The sequence below is a fragment of the Pelodiscus sinensis genome, chromosome 6, assembly GCF_049634645.1.
Source record: "Pelodiscus sinensis isolate JC-2024 chromosome 6, ASM4963464v1, whole genome shotgun sequence".
Taxonomy (NCBI): Eukaryota; Metazoa; Chordata; order Testudines; family Trionychidae; genus Pelodiscus; species Pelodiscus sinensis.
Window position 1 is genome coordinate 48608450 of NC_134716.1, and position 18678 is coordinate 48627127.

The 18678-nt window shown below is 45.9% G+C and overlaps 1 protein-coding gene across 6 annotated transcripts in view; it reads right to left on the reverse strand.

The window, feature by feature from the left end:
* Positions 1-17300, reverse strand: part of AUH (AU RNA binding methylglutaconyl-CoA hydratase) — a 229250-nt gene extending 211950 nt beyond the window's left edge. Inside the window, exons 1-3 of one of the 6 annotated variants that reach the window (XM_075931894.1) lie at positions 16648-17286; positions 2598-2665; positions 2417-2504 (exon numbers count right to left, since the gene is read on the reverse strand). In XM_075931894.1, coding sequence (XP_075788009.1) covers positions 2417-2504; positions 2598-2665; positions 16648-16843 — 352 coding nt within the window. In that variant the 5' untranslated portion in view covers positions 16844-17286. The other 5 variants (XM_075931898.1, XM_075931895.1, XM_075931896.1 and 2 more) reach the window with 5 other exon arrangements.
* Between the last annotated feature and the right edge of the window lie 1378 nt (positions 17301-18678).

Sequence of the window (18678 nt, forward strand, 5' to 3'; positions counted from 1 at the left end):
GCAATTTAGGTATGGATCAACAGGAATATAAGTATTGCTTCTCTTTAGATATTTTATAACACCTAAGGATATGCTATTTACTTTATAGAAATACATGATCCCTGTCCTGAAGAGCTCACAATCTGAACTTACACTCCACACAGATAGTGGAGTGAACAATAAAAGGCAGAGATGGTCAAACTTTTTGGCCCAAGCGCCACATCTAGGTAGGAAAATTGTATATGGAACCATGAATGTAGGGTGGGGATAGGAGGTTGAGTGCAGGCTCTGATCTGACACGGTTTATCTTGGGAGTGGGAGCACAGCAGGGTTAAGGCCATCTCCTTGTCTGCCTTCACCCCTCATGGCTCTGGGAAACGGACATGATGTCCAGGAGTGGCTCCTGGGGGAAAGGAAGGGCTGAGTTGGAGTGGACATGTAGTGCCGCACTTCTGCTATCTGCAGGCACCGCCCCCACTGGCCACAGTTCCTATTCCTGGCCAACGGGAGAGGGGGGGAGGGAGGGAACTGGTGCTTGTAGGCAGGGGCAGCATGCAGAGACTCTCTGCTCTGCCCATACCCCTATGAGCTGCAGGCAGATGTCAAATGCTTCTGAGAGTGGTGTGGAGCCACAGTAATCAGGGAATCTGCCTTAGCCCCACGGTGCCACCAAACTAGCAATCCTGCAGATGGGATTAAAAGCCTTGAGGGATGCAGCCAATGGGCCATAATTTGCTCACCCTGCTATAAGAAGAGGGAAGTGAGTCATGAAGGATTAGGGTTACAGCAATGACATCGCTTGGATTTCTCACCTTTTAAATGAGTACATGGTGGTGGTTCTGGTAGTTGTATATACAAAAGCACTGCCTCATTTCCTATAGTTATTGCAGAAAAAGTGACCAGAGACTTGAATGAAGTGTAAGGTAGCTTAGCTCACCTCTCCTTGGTTCTGACCCAAACAGAACATCAGTGTAACCTACAGTGGTCTCACTATTCTGAAAAGAACTTACCCCCGTTTGCTCTCCACTGTAATCAATGACCGACTTTCCCAACAAGGACAACAAACACTAAGCCTCTTCAAAACACAGAGATCAATGCAGCTCTCTAAACTTGCAGGGGTACTAGCACAGCTAATAAACACATATTCGTGGAGCTACAGTACATTAACTCAGTGACGTATCTGGGGCTTTTCCTGGGAGTAAGACAACTGTTACTTGTGAACTGTTTCTCATATCATAACTCTCAAGATAGCCAGTAAATATGTCACTGAAGATAAATATGCTTTTGAAATCCCACCTAATGGCTTCACACACCCAAATAACATATCCCACACATTTTGATAAAGGCAATAGAGATGTGAATGTTCAACCAGTTAATGGGTAAGGCTTACTGGTTAACTGATGGGGGCTGAAGCAACTCTCCACCTGCCACAGGCAATGGACTGCTCCAGTCCCGCGGGGAACCTGCTGCAGACAGAGGCTGCTCCAGCCAGGCTAGAGCAGCCCCTGCCTGCAGCAGGCCCAAGCACCCAGCAGGCAGGGGATGCTCCAGTCAGGAGGTTAGAGCAGCCCCCTCCTACTGGGTATCCAGGCCTGCCAGAGGCAGGGGATACTCCAGTGTCCCAACCAGAGCAACATAGGTCCGCAGTAGGCCCAGGCAGCCCACAGCTGGGGGCTTCTCCAGCATTCTGGCCAGAGCAGCTTCTAGCCGCGGTGGACCCAATCACCCGACAGGCAGGGGCTGCTCCAATCTGGCCAATGCAGACCCTGCCTGCAGAGGAAGGGGGCAGGGGGCAAAGGCAGGAACTGCTCTGGGTGGGCTGGAGCAGTCCATGCCCAAGGCAGGGTGAGGGGCGCTGCTCCAGCCCAGCAATGAGCAGGAGGGCCCCCGCCACCTGCCCACTTCTTTAATCACCTAACTGGTTAACCAATTAAACAGGATTTTACATCCCTAGAAGGCACAGGATCATATTCTTTAATAAATTACTAATGTTTAAGGGAACAGCCAGTTAAAAGTCTGCTATTTTTAATGCGATATAGCTTGCTTAATTTCACAAGTCTTTATAATGGATTCTATACCTCCAAACTGAAAGTGAAGTCAATTTTCTTGTCTATTTACCATTCATGCTCTAGCCACTTGGCAATATTAGACTCTCATTCCAGAGTATAGTATAAGCAAATCTTTTAAAAGTTCAACAGAATGCATTCATCAACTATTTTAAAAAATATCTGCTACATATTGTAAAATGTTCTTTATGATGCAAAAAGAAGAACACAGAGCGATGCAGACACTAAAAATTGAGGAATGTCATCTGACAAGGCTATGCTTACAACTAAGATGAATGTGACAAAGTACAATGCTCCCTGGAATATGAGCCGTTTCTACCACAGTGCTAGATTACAAATTTCCAAACTCATAGTAAAATTAGTTTGCATACCAGCACAGAATATCCCTGGGACTTCACTTCGGAATATAACAGTCCGTACTTTCTTATCAGATTTCAGAGCATCCATAGCTTTTGACATCTACAGAAAAAGAAGGGTGAGGGGGGAAAAAAAATCAAATATTTAATTCTGATACACTGCCTTCAAATTAGTAGCAGTTAGTTTTTCCCTTACCATTTTTATAAGATTTTTATTAAGTGCATTTTTGGCATGAGATCTGTTTAATCCAAGTACCACAATTCCTAGAGGAAAAAAGAAGAGTTTGAATCAGTGTCATATTAAAAACATAAATTAAGTACATAATTGTGTCCATATTATTTTGACCCTCTAAACAGACAGCAAGTTCAGACTGTAAGAACATTGACATGTGTAATTATTTTGACTGATTTGTTTTGAATATTTTCTTGTTAGTTTTTTTTTCCCTTTTCAGAGTGTTTCAGCAACCATTAGAAGTGACACAATCACTTTATTAGGTTATTAGTTTTGGGTTTATCCTTACACATGAAATTACTGAACATGCAATTACCACGATGTGCACATAAACTGACTATTTGCAGTTGCAATTTTAGCCTATAATGATATTTGCCTGAACAATTGAGCAAGTCTCTTGGTACTTAAATGCAGTCTTCAGATACTTCTTCATAAAGCTTCTCTCTCTCTCTCTCTCTCTCTCTCACACACACACACACAGAGTTTTTTGGTGTGTGTTAGCAGATGCATATTTTAGCATAGCACAAGTCTTTACCAACTCATTTGTTACGCAAAAGAGTGTAGTTCATGTTAGTTACAACAACAAAAATTAAAAAACACCAATAGCCAAGTACCAATTCTTTGCATCTCATACTTTTCTTTAACCATGTCCCAATTTATTCCTTATGTCAAAATTATTTCAACCAAATACTCAACTTGGTCATAGAATCACAGGACTGGAAGGGACATCGAGAAGTCATCTAGTCTTCACTCACAGCAGGACTAAGTATTATATAGACCATCCCTGATAGGTTTTTGTCAAACCTGCTCCTAAAAGTCTCCAATGATTGAGACAATTTATTCCAGGGCTTAACTACTCTGCAAGAAAGTTTTTTCCAAAATCCAAACTAAACTACCATGGCTGAAATTTAAACTCATTGCTTTTTGTCCTATCCTCAGAGGTTAAGGAGAAAAGATTAAGCCAGTGATCCCCAACGCAGTGCCCGCGGGTGACATGGCGCCCACCGGGCCATTTCTGTGCGCCCGCCGACTGATCGGGGCCGGCCCCGCCCCCGCCCCCAGGCATGCATGCAGCACATGGGCCGCCCCGCCCCCGGGCACGCGGTGCATGGGTTGTGCCAGCCCCGGGAGCGTGGCATATGGGCTGTGCCAGCCCCTGGGCACGCGGCACAGGAGCAGCACTGGCCCCAGGTGCACTGCACGTGGGCACTGCCGGCTCCTGGGCACACTGCACAGGAGCGGTGCAGTTGTACCAAATAAAAGCAAGCAGGATCTTATGAGGGGGATAAGGCAAAAAGCCACATTTATTGTAAAGATAATAATAAAAAAATAAAGAAAAGATAGAAGCAAACAACGTTGTTTAACTACTTATTCCTATCACTACTTAACCCTTATACATATATATACATCCATTCATTCAAGTTCTGTGTATAGTTACCAGCCTGGAAGTTGCTTGTGACAGAATACTGGCCAGGTACTCTGTACACAAGTGATGGTAGTGGGGAGCGAAGTCCTGATCAGATGCGCATCTGAAGCTCCTGGTAGGCTGGCAGCAGAACCTTGGACTCTGATTCCATAGTTTTTTAGTCCAGTTCTTATAGGAATTTCTTCCTATGCCAGTCTATGGAAATTGCTGCATCATGCTGATGTCTCCAGGGTGGCTGCCAGGTGCTCGTCAGTGATCTCATTAGGTGGACCTCCAGTACTTGGTTTTCTCCACTTGACACCTTTTGGTTGCACTGGCACCTGATGCCTTCTTCAGCCCTTTGTTGCTGTATTCTCAGGCTGGCACCTCTCAGAACCATTCACTCATCATCCAAGCACTCTCTCTCTCTCTTACATACGTTCCTTAATTAATGTTTCCCATACAATATTTTTGTATAATAATAACTTTACATATCTCAGAGTTGTAGTTACAAAAAGTTTCTGGGTGGTATTGCTTAAAACATTCTCTGAGTGCTGAATAAAGTTACAATGTTTTAAAGAGAACAGGCGTCAATTAAGTAACAATGCCCTTAGTCAATTACAGGGCTTGGCTCCCATAGCAGAGTTAGTGGCTTGACAATGCATTGTTACAATGTATCTCTGCAATGTCAATTTCAAGCAGCCCCTTGCACAAGTTTGAGCATGCCCTGGGGCAGAGGGGGGGCTGTTTCTGGCTACATAGAACTGTTAAGAATATAATCCTAAATTACATTACCTAATACATTATATTCTAAAGGGGCAATAATAATAATAAATCTAAACATTTAACAATCTTAACGAAGAAGAAGAAGAAGAAGAAGAATTAATAATAAGTCTAAACACTTTAAGTTGTGGGGAACAAATTATGGGGAGTCACTTCCATTTGGGGGAATCATTTTCAATACATTGATATGTTATCCCTACAGTGCCGGCCCCAGGCATGTAGCCCATGGGCTGCTCTAACCCCGGGCGTGTGGCGTATGAGCAGCTCCACCCCTGGGCATATGGCACAGGAGTGGCGCCGGACCCAGACATGTGGCGTGTGCGCAGTCCTGCCCCCAGGCGCATGTGCAGCCCCGCCCCAGGGTGCCCAGTGCATGAGTGGCCCTACCCCTGGGCACCCGGCAGCCCCAAAAGGTTGGGAACCACTGGATTAAGCAGCCAGAGCTTTATGTACCTGCAGTGAACACAGTAGGCCAAAAATTTTGATTTAAAGTTTAAAAGTATGCTGCAATCCTTGTCATGAAAAGTTCAAAGATTTGGATGACACCATAAACAAAAATGTAGGGAAACTGTGTGACCTTTTCAACCAGTGGCATTCTTTTAAGTTAAAAAAAAGTATGATTTATCTCTAAATAAGATGATCGTTGTTTTCTAAATTCGGTAATAGTATTACAATATTGGGAAAGAGCTCCTTAATACTAGTAATGAAGCTCTTCTACTCTGCCACATCATGCACACATTGTATATTTCAAAGGGAGAGGCACAGGAAAAGACCTAAGGAGTCCTGCTGCACCTCTCCCTTTGAAACGTACACAAGCCGGAAGCGCAGAGGGATAGTGAATGCCCCCTTTATCGACAAATGCAGGGTGCACTCACTCACTTTCACCTCTGATCAGAACTTACATATATTTATAATGAAAGCATGTGATAAGGAGTACACTATTAGAAACAAATGATTACACATGCTTTCTAGAGACTAAACTTGAACTCCTGTCTGAAAGAGTTTTCATCTCCCTCAATGGCTACGTCTACATTGGCCCCTTTTCCGGAAGGGGCATGGTAATTTTTGAAATCGCAATAGGGAAATGCGCGGGGGATTTAAATATCCCCCGCGGCATTTAAATAAAAATGTCCGCCGCTTTTTTCCGGCTTTTAGAAAAGCCGGAAAAGAGCGTCTACACTGGCCCCGATCCTCCGGAAAAAGCGCCCTTTTCCGAAGGATCTTATTCCTACTGTTCAAAGTAGGAATAAGATCCTCCGGAAAAGGGCGCTTTTTCCGGAGGATCGGGGCCAGTGTAGACGCTCTTTTCCGGCTTTTCTAAAAGCCGGAAAAAAGCGGCGGACATTTTTATTTAAATGCCGCGGGGGATATTTAAATCCCCCGCGCATTTCCCTATTGCGATTTCAAAAATTACCATGCCCCTTCCGGAAAAGGGGCCAATGTAGACGAGCCCAATATCTTTTACAGCTTTTCAACCAAAGGTGGATGAGCTCTTGTTTTCATCACAGTAAACAAACTGCTTCATTCACTCCAACATCTTTACCTGAGATACACAGAAAGATACACACACCCAAAGCTCATTGTATTTGCACACAGCCAGGATAGACACTGTGTGCACCTTCCCTATTGACTTCACTTATCATTGCTAACTTCTGACCTTAAACGTAAATGTCCATTGTAAATGTCCATTGTGTTAATTAAGCATTGTAAGCTAACATCCCAACAGGCACACATTTCTGACTCATCTGGAGGAAAACCTGTTTTTCACCTCTGCCTTGGCAGACTTTAAAACTATATTTTCAGTATATATATCTGCATATTATGTAAGGAGTTATATGCATATAACATATTTCACAGTAACATTAATGACCAGTGTATGTCAATCTTAGAAGACCTCTTAATACCAAAAGAAACATACCAGAATCAAGATATTCTTGTAACCCCTTTACCAATTCACATTAAAGGATGCTAGGATCACATTTGTAGTCCCTCATAAATGAGTAAAAAGCTAGTCTTTTTTTTTGGTCCTTTTCTTTTTTATAATGTCAAGTATTCCAGGAGCTGTCCAAGACCAGTTCTACACTTAAGTCCACACAGCTATTGAGCTCAGGAATGTGAAAAATCTACACCCCTGGATGCCGTAACTATGGGGCTATGTTGACTAAAGAATGCAAACACCATTTGGAGAGGTGGATTAACTATGGTGATGAAAAAAACCATTCCATCTCTGTAGGAAACATCTACACCAGCGGTGGACAAAAACACAGCAGTGGTTCACTAGGGTTAGCGCCTGGCAGCCACTATATTTACCTTCACAACCACAGCTCCTATTGACTGTGAAGCGGTGACCCAGTCCGCATCGCTTCCCGCCAATCCTACTGGCTGGGAATAGTGATCTGCGGTGAGCTGCAATTACTGGTACCTGCGGCCAGCAGGTAAGTACAGTGGTGGGGCCCGACAGGAGCTAACACTGGTGGACAGGATCTGGCCTGCAGGCCAGTATTTTGCCACCCCTTATTCACATTATAGCACAGCTGTTAGCACTGTAGCTGTAGCACCTGTAGTTAGACATGGCCATGGATCTGAATGCTACAGGAACCCACTTAAAAACCAACTAGATGTTTGCTGGAATCTTGCTATTCCTAAAGACATAGTGCTAACCCAACTAGATGCTGTTTGATGACCCTCTCACACCTACATTATTGTATCACATGATAGAAAATCTTTAACCCCAACAGCTCATTTACATTAATTATATACTCTATGTAATAAACATTAGCTAAAGTCATCAGACAAGCATAACAAAAGCCCAAAACATAACACTTATATCATTCTTACCTGTAATTATAAATTAACTTCACAAACCAGGATACAAATAATAAAAAGCTTTCTTTCATTATGTTGGTCCAACAGTCACTTTCTCCCTACTGACTATTCCTATCCTTGAAACATAAGACACAAGATAAAGTACAGCACTGACTTCCACTATGGCACCTGTATCTCTTGTCTCTACCTCAAACTAGGTATGTGAATAGTTATCGGGTAAGCCTCACCCTTAAGGGGTGAAGCTTACTGATTACGGTTAACCAGTGGTCCCTGCCCACCACAGGCAGGGGGCTGCTCCAGACCCGTGCAGGGAGTGTTTCAGCCTAGCCTGCAGCTCTGCCTGCAGTGCACCAGGACCAGGCATGCCATTGGCAAGGGTGCTCCAAAGCCACATACCCACCCCCATTTAAACTGGTTAAACAAAATTTAATTAGTTAAATAATTAAACAGGATTTTACATTCCTACCCCAAACCCATTGCCCTTCTTTACTAACAGAACAAGACCGACTCCTGTGTGAAGATGGGCTAAGGTCTAACCGCCTGTCCTTCCTCTGTGTGTGTTAGAGGAGGCACGGCTGACCTAGGAGAGAAAGGTGTAAAAATCAGATGCTAAGTAACTAAGGGAGCTAATGAATAGTTGGGATGTTAGACATCGTGTAACTGAATAGTCATGTAATCGCATGAAATCTTATTGGTTACATGACTATTAGATAGTTCTCAGGGGCAGGGCAAGCAGCCAATGTGCTTGCAGATCCAATCCCAGGGAGCCCCCTGCCACTCCATGCTGCTGCCTATGTATCAGAGGCAGCAGTGTGGGTTGGCAAACAGAAGCCAATCCGCGAGGGGCGCTAATTTAAAAGCCAGCTCCCCGCGCAGACCAGCTGCCTACTGCCCTATGCTGTGGCCTGTCATACAGACACAGCAGCACAGGATGGCAGCAGCCTCTGTCCACAGGGATCCGAGCTCCCTGAAGACAGAGTCTGGTCCGGCAGCAGTCCCTGTACGCAAGGGTCCGAGCTCTCTGCAGACAGAGGCTACTGCAGAATGGTGGGAGGGGCAGGGGAAGGCTGCCACAAAGCAGCTTCTGTCCACAGCGAGACAAAATCTGATCTGTGGCAGCAGCCCTTACCCATGGGGGGAGGGTCCAAGTTCTGTGCACAGGTAGTGGACTAACAATTTGACATCCCTAGTGAGTAGTACCATCAGGGAAGAAGGAAATGATTCTGAAGGAAAGACAATACCTGCTGGCTATGTCTCACAGTGCTTCACTCCTGGTCCCAACACATTATCCACTGAGATTAAAAAAATGGTATGCTGCCTGGGCATCAAGGGATGAGGGAAGAAAAGTCATGTACCCAAAGGATAATACACACATCTTTCAAGAGGAAAAGAAGGGTGGTGATGGGCAGTAACTCACAAAGGAAACAGAGGCATCCCTCTGCAGTCTGACCTGGCATCTTAGAAGGTGTGCTCATTGCCAGACACCCAGACATGAGACACTACGGAAGGACTGCCAAGGATCATTTGACCCTCTGACTACTACCCCACACAGGTCATTCATATGGGCACTAATAATTAATGAGAAATGACCCTGAGTAGATCAGAAGTGACTAGAGAGTTCTGGAGTGTGAGGAAACTGAGGTACAGGTGGTGTTTGGTCAAGGGTAGAAGTCCAGGCAGAGCCACACAATCATGGCTTCATAGATGGTGTTATCAGAAGGACTTCAGCTTCTTCAACAATTGGATGCTGTTCCGAGTAGGGATGTGAGAGTGTAGGCAATTAGTCGAATAGTAGTCAATTAGCCTAAGCTTCAGGTAATCAAGTCAACTCCTCACATTCCCCCCCCCTCTTGCTGCCTCTACATCAGAGGCAGCAGTGGGGAGAGAGAGACAGAGGGAGCTGCTCTGGCAACAGCCCTGTCCTCGGGGGTCCCAACTTCATGCTGGGACACATGTCCCTACCGTGTACAGGGGCTGCTACCAGCTGGGCAGGCAGCCTGGCTCAGTCCCAGCTCACACTGCCCCCCAATTCCTACTGCTTTTTAAACTGCAAAGCTGCAACAGGGTTTGGTCCCAGCAGAAACCAGGACTGAGCAGGGCTGGCAGCCCACCTGACATCTACTAAATTTAGGAGCTGGGTGGGCAGGCAGCCCAGTTCAGTCCCTGCTCGCACTGGATTGGGGACCAAACTCTGCTGCGGCTCTGCAATTAAAACACAGTAGGAGCCAGGAGGCAGCCTGCCTTCCCCTATCAAGTAGTTGATAAAAATTCTATCAACTACTCGATTACTAAAATAACCTAATTTTAGCATCCCTAGTTCTGACAAGATGGCAAAACCATCATGTATTTTCAGATACAAACTGGCTAACTTAGTGAGGCAGATTTCAAATTAGCTTTGACAAGAGCAGGAAACAAAAGCTCATAATGAAGTTCTGAACATGGGTGAGATCTAGGTGAAGGGATGGAATCTGAGGCAGGAACATGGGTCATTACAGCATGGAGAAAGGAGAGAAAAAAGGGAATACAAAAATATAACAAACATCTTAGATGTCTGTCTAATCTCTATGCTTTTTACATTAGTAAAAGAAAGAACTTAAAATATTAGTAAATAATCACAAAATTACAACAAAATTGGCATATTTCAAAATTGGGATATTTCAGATGACTGGAATATTGGTATAGAAGGGGATAGCTTGTTCAGGAAAGACAGCCTGGGAAAAAAGGGAAGAGCAGTTGCCTTGCAGATGCATACACTTGTAGTAAAGTCACAATAGAAGGGGAAGGCAGACAGGCTGAACGTTTCCAGATAAGACTAAAAGGGATTTTAAAAAGGATGATATGGCAGGAGTTTACTCCTTGACCAGCGAACTAGGAAGAGAGATGGATAAGGCTTAAAGCACAGAGGCTGGTAGTAATAGGGAACTTCAACAACTCAGACATATTTTGGGAAAATACAACAGAACACAGATTAAACAAAAGTCAAATGAATTGGAGGCAACTTTTTATTACAGAAGGTGGAGATAGTAAAGAGATGAGTGTTCTAGATTTCATTCTGACAAACAATAAGGAACTGATTGAGACTTTGAAAGTGGAAGGCAGTTTGGGTGACAGTGATCACGAAAGGTTCATTATTCTAAGGAATGGAAGAAGCCAAAACAGCAAAATAAAAACAATGAACTTCAGGAAGGCAGACTTTAGCAAATTCAGAAAACTGATAGTAAAGGTTCCCAGGGAAGCAAGTCTAAAGGAAAAACTTCAAGAGGTGGCTGGTTTTTTTTAGTAGAGAAATCATGAAGGACAAAAGAGTAAACTATTCCAATGTACAGGGAAGACAGGAAATACAGTAAGAGACCACCCTGACTTAGATCTTCAGTGACTTGAAACAAAAAAAAGTATACAAAGAGAGGAAAGTAGGGTAAATTATAAGTATGAATATTAAAAAAAACATGTAGGGAAAAATTAGAAAGGCCAAAGCACAAAATGAGATTAAAAACAGCAACAAGAAAACATTTTCCAAACACATTAAAAGCAAGATGATGATCAAAGACAGATTGGGCCCATTACCCAATGAGGAGGCAAAAACAATAATAGAAAATGCAGCAGTGGTTGAAATGTCAAATGCCACCTTTTTCCAGTTTTCACCAAAAATGCTTAGCAATGATCAGACAACTGACATAGTAAACATCAGTGTAAATGGGATAGGATCTGAAGTTAAAAATAGGGAAAGAACAAGGAAAGAATTACTTAGAGAAGTTAAAAGTCTCAGAGGGGTAGCCATGTTGGTCTGCAACTTAAAAAACAATGAGTAGCCCTGTGGATCCTTAGAGACTTACAAAAATATATATAGTACCTTGTGCTTTCGTTTACCCATGAAAGCTCATGATATTTTATTTATTTAGAGTCTCCAAGGGTGAGTCTACACTGCACCATAACTCGAAATAAGATATACAATTTGAGCTACACAAATTGCAAATCTTATTTCAATGCTATTTCGAAATAGCTTATTTCATCATTTGGCGCTATATACACAGTGCTATTTTGAAATGTCCCTTACTCCTCATAGAATGAGGTTTACAAGGATGTCAGAATAGTGAGCCCAAAATAACAGGCTTGCTGCGAAGACACAGGATAGCTATTTTGGGATATTCTTGTATCCCAAAATAGCAGTGCAGTGTAGACATACCCTAAGGTGCTACAGGACTACTCAAAACAAGTTAGAGGTCTTCAAGTCAGTAGGGCCTAATCAAATACATCCTAGAATTATTAAGGAACTGTCTGAAGAGATCTGAGTCATTAGCAATTATCTCTAAGAACTCCCAGATGACAGGAGAGATCCCAGAGGACTGGAAAAGGGAAATATAGTACCTATCTATAAAAAAGGGAATTAAACAAGTCATCTTTAATTCAGTATCCACAAAGATAACGGAGCACAACAGGAAAATAATAAGTTCTAAGTCAGTCTCAAACGACTTTCTTATAAGCAAACACAGGAAATATAATCTATATGATCTACTACATGGTGGGTGCACAACTGGTGGGAAAAAACAGTAGCTTATCAATTGTTCACAGTCAAGCTGGAAGGGTATATTGATATAATACTGCTGCAAAACAAACAAACAACGTTCTGGAATGTATTAGCTAAAGAGATGTAAACAGAGTAGACTTGATTTAAATCATGATTGAAATCACCAGTGAGGAAGACTTCATTTAATCATGGTTTCCTACATAAAAGTGCATTCTTGTTGGTTAATACATATTCTTCGCAACTCAAAAATAGATGTATGTTCTTTTTTAGGAAGTGCACACTATACATTTATAAACAGTGATTTATTTTGAAAATTTTTCAGATTAGTTTTACAGCTATATCAGAAAATGAATGATTGATTGGATATTTCGTTTACCAAAGGTAAGTGAAACAGATATTTATGAAATTCAAAATGATCTGGACAAACTGGAGAAATGGTCTGAGGTAAATAGGATGAAGTTTAGTAAGAACAAATGCAAAGTACTCCACTTAGGAAGGAACAAGCAGTTTCACACATACAGAGACTGTTTAGGAAGGGAGTACAGGCAGTCCCCAAGTTACGCGGATCCGACTTATGTTGGATCCGTACTTACGAACGGGGCTTTTCTCGCCCCGGAGGACTTGGGCGGCGGGACCGCCCAGACGCACCGAGGTCCCGCAGCCCGCGTCTTCCGGGGGGCTCCAGCAGACCAGGGAGACGCGGAGCAAAGCTGAGGAGGACACGGGCAGTGGGAGCGCCCAGACGCGCTGCAGTCCCGCCGCCCGGGTCCTCCGCGGCTTTGCCGCCCGCGTCTCCATGGTCTGCTGGGGGGGGGGGGGGTGCGCAGCTAGTGCGCTCCCTCCCCCCAAGCAGACCACGCTTTTCTTGCGGACGCCTGTGGTAGAGCAGCTGGGGCGCTGCCAGGTTGGTCCTGCAGCGCCGCTCCTCGGCGCTACTGGACCAACCCAGCAGCACCCCAGCTGCTCTGCCCCAGGCGTCCCCAAGTCAGCCGCTGCTGAAACTGACCAGCGGCTGACTACAGGAAGCCCGAGGCAGAGTTGCTCTGCCCCGGGCTTCCTGGAATCAGCCGCTGATCAGTTTCAGCAGCAGCTGACTTGGGGACACCTGGGGTAGAGCACCTGGGGTGCTGCGGGTTAGTCCCCGCAGCGCTGAGGTGCGGCGCTGTGGAGACCTACCCAGCAGCGCCCCAGCTGTTCTGTCCCAGGCGTCCAGATTCAGCTGCTGTTGAAACTGATCAGCGGCTGATTCCAGGAAGCCTGGGGCAGAGAAACTCTGCCTCGGGCTTCCTGTAGTCAGCCGCTGGTCAGTTTCAGCAGCGGCTGACTCTGGACGCCAGTTCCGACTTAAGTACAAATTCGACTTAAGTACAAACATACAGTCCCTATATTGTTCGTAACCCGGGGACTGCCTGTACTGCAGAAAGAATAACAAGCCTTGTGGATAGGGAGAAACGGCAGATGTGGCACACCTAGACCTCAGTAAAGCATCTTAAAGAGTAGTGATTAATGGTTCTCAGAGAGTAGTTACTAATGGTTCACAGTAATGCTGGAAGGGCACAAGTTCCGCCGGGGTCTGTTTTGAGACTGGCTCTGTTCAATACCTTCATCAACAATTTAGATGATGGCATAGCCATAAAGAGTATGCTTATTAAGTCTGCAGAGGATACCAAGCTGAGAGCTAAACTAAAACTATCTTTACATCGGATTTTTTTGATAAAATGCTTTTGAGGGGGGAAAAAAACCTTTTTAAATTTTAAAAATTCAGGTTTCTTTAACTGATTTTTATCCATTCTTGTTGTAAACAAGACAAGTAGTAATTCTTCCATTCTACTCATTTCTCTAAATCAGGCCTCATAAGTGCTATGTCCAGTTCTGGGCACCATGCTTCAGGAAATATATGGACAAATTGAAGAAAGTCCAGAGATCAGAAACAAAAATAATTAAAAGTCTAGAAAATATGACCTATCAAAAAAGATTTAAGTAAGTGGGTTTGTTCAGTCTTCTCAAGAAGAGAAGATGGAGGGAGGATGTGATTACAGTCTTCAAGTATGTAAAAGATTGTTACAAAAGGCAATAAATTGTTCTCTTTTATCACCGAGGACAGACAAAAAGTAATAGGTTTAAATTACAGCCAGGGAAATTTAGGTTAGACATTAGAAAGAACTCACTAACTACAATAGTAAAGCATTGGAGCCAATTACCAAACACCTGTCAAGGATGGTCTAGATAATATTTAGTCCTGCCTCAGAGTAAGGAACTAGTCTAAATGAGGTCTGTTCTAGACCTACAATTCTATACTTCTATTTTGTTTTGACTAACAGGGATAGGCATTTGCTGGGAAGGAGCATACCATTATAAAAATAAAATAAACCAACACTCTTCAGTAGAAAAAGAATCAACCTCTCCACTACAGGGCAGCTCCAGACCTCTGAATGGTAGTAACTATGTTTTATCTGCAATCGACATTACACCAAATAAGATGCACTTAATAATAAACTGCTAAGTGCACTATGTCATGGACCTTTGATTACCTGACTCATACTCTAAACCACGGGTGGGCAATCATTTTTGATGGGGGGGACAACTCCAAGAATTTGGAAAGTAGTCAAGGGCCCCAAACTTCCATATTAATGGAAGAGGAGAGGGGTATGGGATTGAGGCTGGGTGCAGAAGGGAGCAAGAGAAAGTGTGGGGTCTGGGAGGGAGTTTGGGTGAAGGAGGCAGTTGTGACCTGGTGCAAGGGACTAGGGTGCAGGAGGAGATACAGGGGTTTGGGCTACGACCTAGGGCAGGATGGGGTTGTGACTTAGGGTGGGGGACTGGAGTGCAGAGGTTTGGGTTACAACCTGGGGTAGGAGCTTGTGATGCAGGATCTGGGAGGGAGGGGGGCAGAGGGCTGGGGTGCCAAAAGAAGGCTCTGGCTGGGAGACTTACCTGCTTGACTCCCAGGTAGCAGCTTTCTCAAGCAGACACCCTGCAGCGCTTGAAGGTTCATAGCCATTCAAACAAAGCTCCACATGAGAAGCAAGCAGAGAGTCTGCCTGGGGCTACTGGCTGCGACCGCCGGCCATATCCAGCAGCTTGGCGGGCCGCATCCAGCCCTCCAAGAGTATTTTGCTTAAGCCTGCTCTAAGACATCTTTGCTGAAACTGCAGGATTCTGTATATGTTGCAAGCCCCAAGCAGCTTCAAATAATCATTATTTCAAGCACTATGCAATCATAACAATTTAAGGTAAAATATTTCACAACCCCACAAGTCTAAAAATTGGTGTTTTATAACACTAAAAAGAGGTTCCCAATTTCCCAACAGGACACAAGATGTACTTTTAGCAATGCTATTTGATACTAAATACTGGATATTAAAAATAACTTTTTGTAGGCATAATTATATAATTTTAATAGCTAGTTAGACAGAAAACATTTCAGCAACATTTTGCCAAGATCTTTACCCCTTTTCTTCCCCATCATTAAAAAATTCAAGCCTTTTATAGCTAGTTGCACAACAGGCACTATAGCTGCAGGAGGATCATCATGGTATTGGAAGAAGGTAAAAACAGGGAGTCAGAGATGCAGGAAATCCAAAGGTCAGATTAAGCCACTGGTACAAAAGACCCATATTTATGGCCCCAACTCCTAGAAGTCTGGTGATTTTGAAGTTAGAATCTTACCTTCCCTTTAAGGGAAAAAAGTTTATAATGCTCATATTTAAGAAGAGCGTGAAAAAATAGCCCATTCATAATTAATGTAGTGATGTCTGGGGACCACAGATCTTAACCTAACTCACTTCCAGAGCTGCTGCTCTAGCAACTTTTGCCAACCCTATCCCAGCGTCATCTGTGGCAGAAAGAGAGGGTAGCAAGCTAGTCCCACTCCTCAATGTAGACTCACCCCTGCTACTGAGGTAAATACTGGGGGAAGGCTAAAACGCTGTCCCTTACTTCCATCCCTGCTGCTCCCACAGGGTCAGAGCTCCTGAGACTTTGGGGATTATCCAGGAACAGGGTGGGATGACAAGAGCCGGGGGAGGGGACTTTCGTAGCAAGAACAAGAGTCACCATGTCAGGGCATACAGAGGGCCCCACAGTCATGCCCGGCCCTGGGAGCAGCAGGGGTTTGGGAGCCCAGACGGGCTAAACCAGAGGGGGCCTGGCAGCACAAGAGGTTGCAGCAACTGCTCCTATTCCATCGGCCACGCCGGGTACGCACCGCCCATGAGCAGCATGTGGAGGCGGAGCTGCCACTCGCCTCCCCCCCGACCTCCATGCATATAAAGGGCCAGCCGCGTTCATCCGCTGCCCCGACATCACCGCGCAGCAGGGGGAGGGTGGCGCTACCGGCCTCCCGCGGATCGCACCGACGCACATGGGGAGGCGAAGGGAGGGGTGACCGGGCGGGGTTTGACACCAGCCCCGGGGCTCCCTCTGCAGGGCAAGTGTCCTGCAGCGATGGGCGCCCCGGCCCGGGCTGCGGTTACCTTGGTTCTCATCATCCAGGTACCGGACCCGCAGCTCTTCCTCCCCCTTTGCCTCCGAGCTGTAGCCCCTCCCGGCCGGCGAACAAGCGGCCCCTCCCCGCACCAGCCTCCGGCTGAGTGGCGAGGCGGCAGCAGCTACCGCAGCCAACCTGACTCGGCCCTGCAGGAGGCCCAGGCCTCCCAGCGCCGCCGCCATGCTGCTGCCTCTTCCCCCCGCGCGCCGCGGAGCCACCCCTCCCCCCCGCGTTCACACACGCCACGTGACCCTACGACGCGCACGGCTCCCCGCCACGCGCGACCCCAGGTCGAGGCAGGGTAACGGTCGGCCGGTGCCCCCCGCACCATGCGCATAATCGCCCCCCTCCCATCCCGCCTCGCTGGCTGGGGCGCAGGTAATGGGGGGAGCCCGGCGGCCCAGGGCCGGTGTGAGGAGGGCACCGCGGCGGAGCCTGCGGGCGCCTCAGGGATGGGACCTCGCCCCTCCCAGGTGCTCCTCAGAAGAGCCCTCATCGCCCCTCCGCACACAGCGCAAGACCCGCCCCCCGCCGCGCTGAAACGCCGCCTGGCTGCGGAGCCCGCTCCCAGGAGCGCAACGCCCCTGGCGCCAGCACCGCGGCGTGGTTCGGAGCAGAACGGGGCTAGATTGGGAGAGGGCTCTTCAGAAGTAGCCCTGTGCGCGCGCGCTTCGCCGGCCGTACTGCTGCCCCTGGCCGGCAGGGAGCTCTTCTGCTGCTGTTTTGCTAAATGACTTGTCCAAGGCCGTGGCGAAGAAAGACGAGGCGGGTGAGGAAAACTCCCGTTGGTGCGAGGCAAGCTCTTTGAGCGACACTGAGCTCTTCTTCAGGTCTGGGAAACTAACTCCGGCCTGGCCTACACAATGGAGTTAGGTCTATGTAAGGCGGCTTATGGCAATCTAGTTCTGTGTATTCGCTACTGTGGTCGCCCTCCACACCTGTTTGATAACTCCACCTGCGTGACAGGAGTGGGTCATGCCCAGGATTCCCAGCTGTAGCTCTCCCAGCCCAAGGGCTGAAAATCAGAGCCACACAGGAAATAGACCATAAAAGCCACGAAACTGACAAGAATGTCAGTTTCACTCTAGCCTGGTGCCCTGCTGTGAAATTGAGCCCTGTGTTGGGCTCAGGGGCTGCCAGCCCCCAGAGTGGAAGGCTGCAGCAGTCAGCCTAGCACAGCTGTGTGTACCCCACAGTTCTTCACTTCAGACACTGAAGAATTGGTGTGGTAGAAAGAGGGAAATGTGAACTAGGGATGTGAACGTGTAAACCTGTAAATGGTTAACTGCTCATCAATTAGCGTTTATGGTTAGATGCAGGCTCCCAGTATGTGCTGAATACAGAGGTGGCAGCATGAGGTGGTAGGCAGGAGCAGGTATGTGTGGGAAGCCATCTTCCCACATACACCAGCTTCCAGGGAGCCACCTACCATCACGTATACACGATTATTTAATTACATGCATTTTATCATCCCAAGTGTGGACACCAACAGTTGATTCAACTACATAACCTAACTTAAGTTGACCTAATTTTGTAGTGTAGATAAGCTCACTGAGTGTCACTGCTAACTACAGGGTGAAACAAATTTTTCAGCACAAATACTTATCACACTTCAAGAGATCATTCAAGGTGAATTGTCTCAATATCCCTCGGGGGCTGTATGGCCAAACTGGAAATACAGCAATGTGTTTCCCAACATCTAAATGTAAGGTCCGACTGCTGAACCATCCTTTCCCTCCAACAATTCCAAGTTAAAATGCATTTGAACCATTTTTTAGTGTGAGATTCCACTAGTACAGACAGAGCCTTTGACATTTCTTCTGCTTTGATTTTCTTCTGGTTTCCTAAAATTTGAGTGACTTAGAAATATGTCTTTTTTTTACCCCCATGTGAATGATAGAACAAAGGATAGCTTTTAATTTGGAAAACAGTTTTGTAATCAAATTGTAGTCAAACCTCTGTTTTCCCGGCTGGGCCGGGAAGAGACTCTACCTTCCCCCCACCCCGCTTTTCCCAG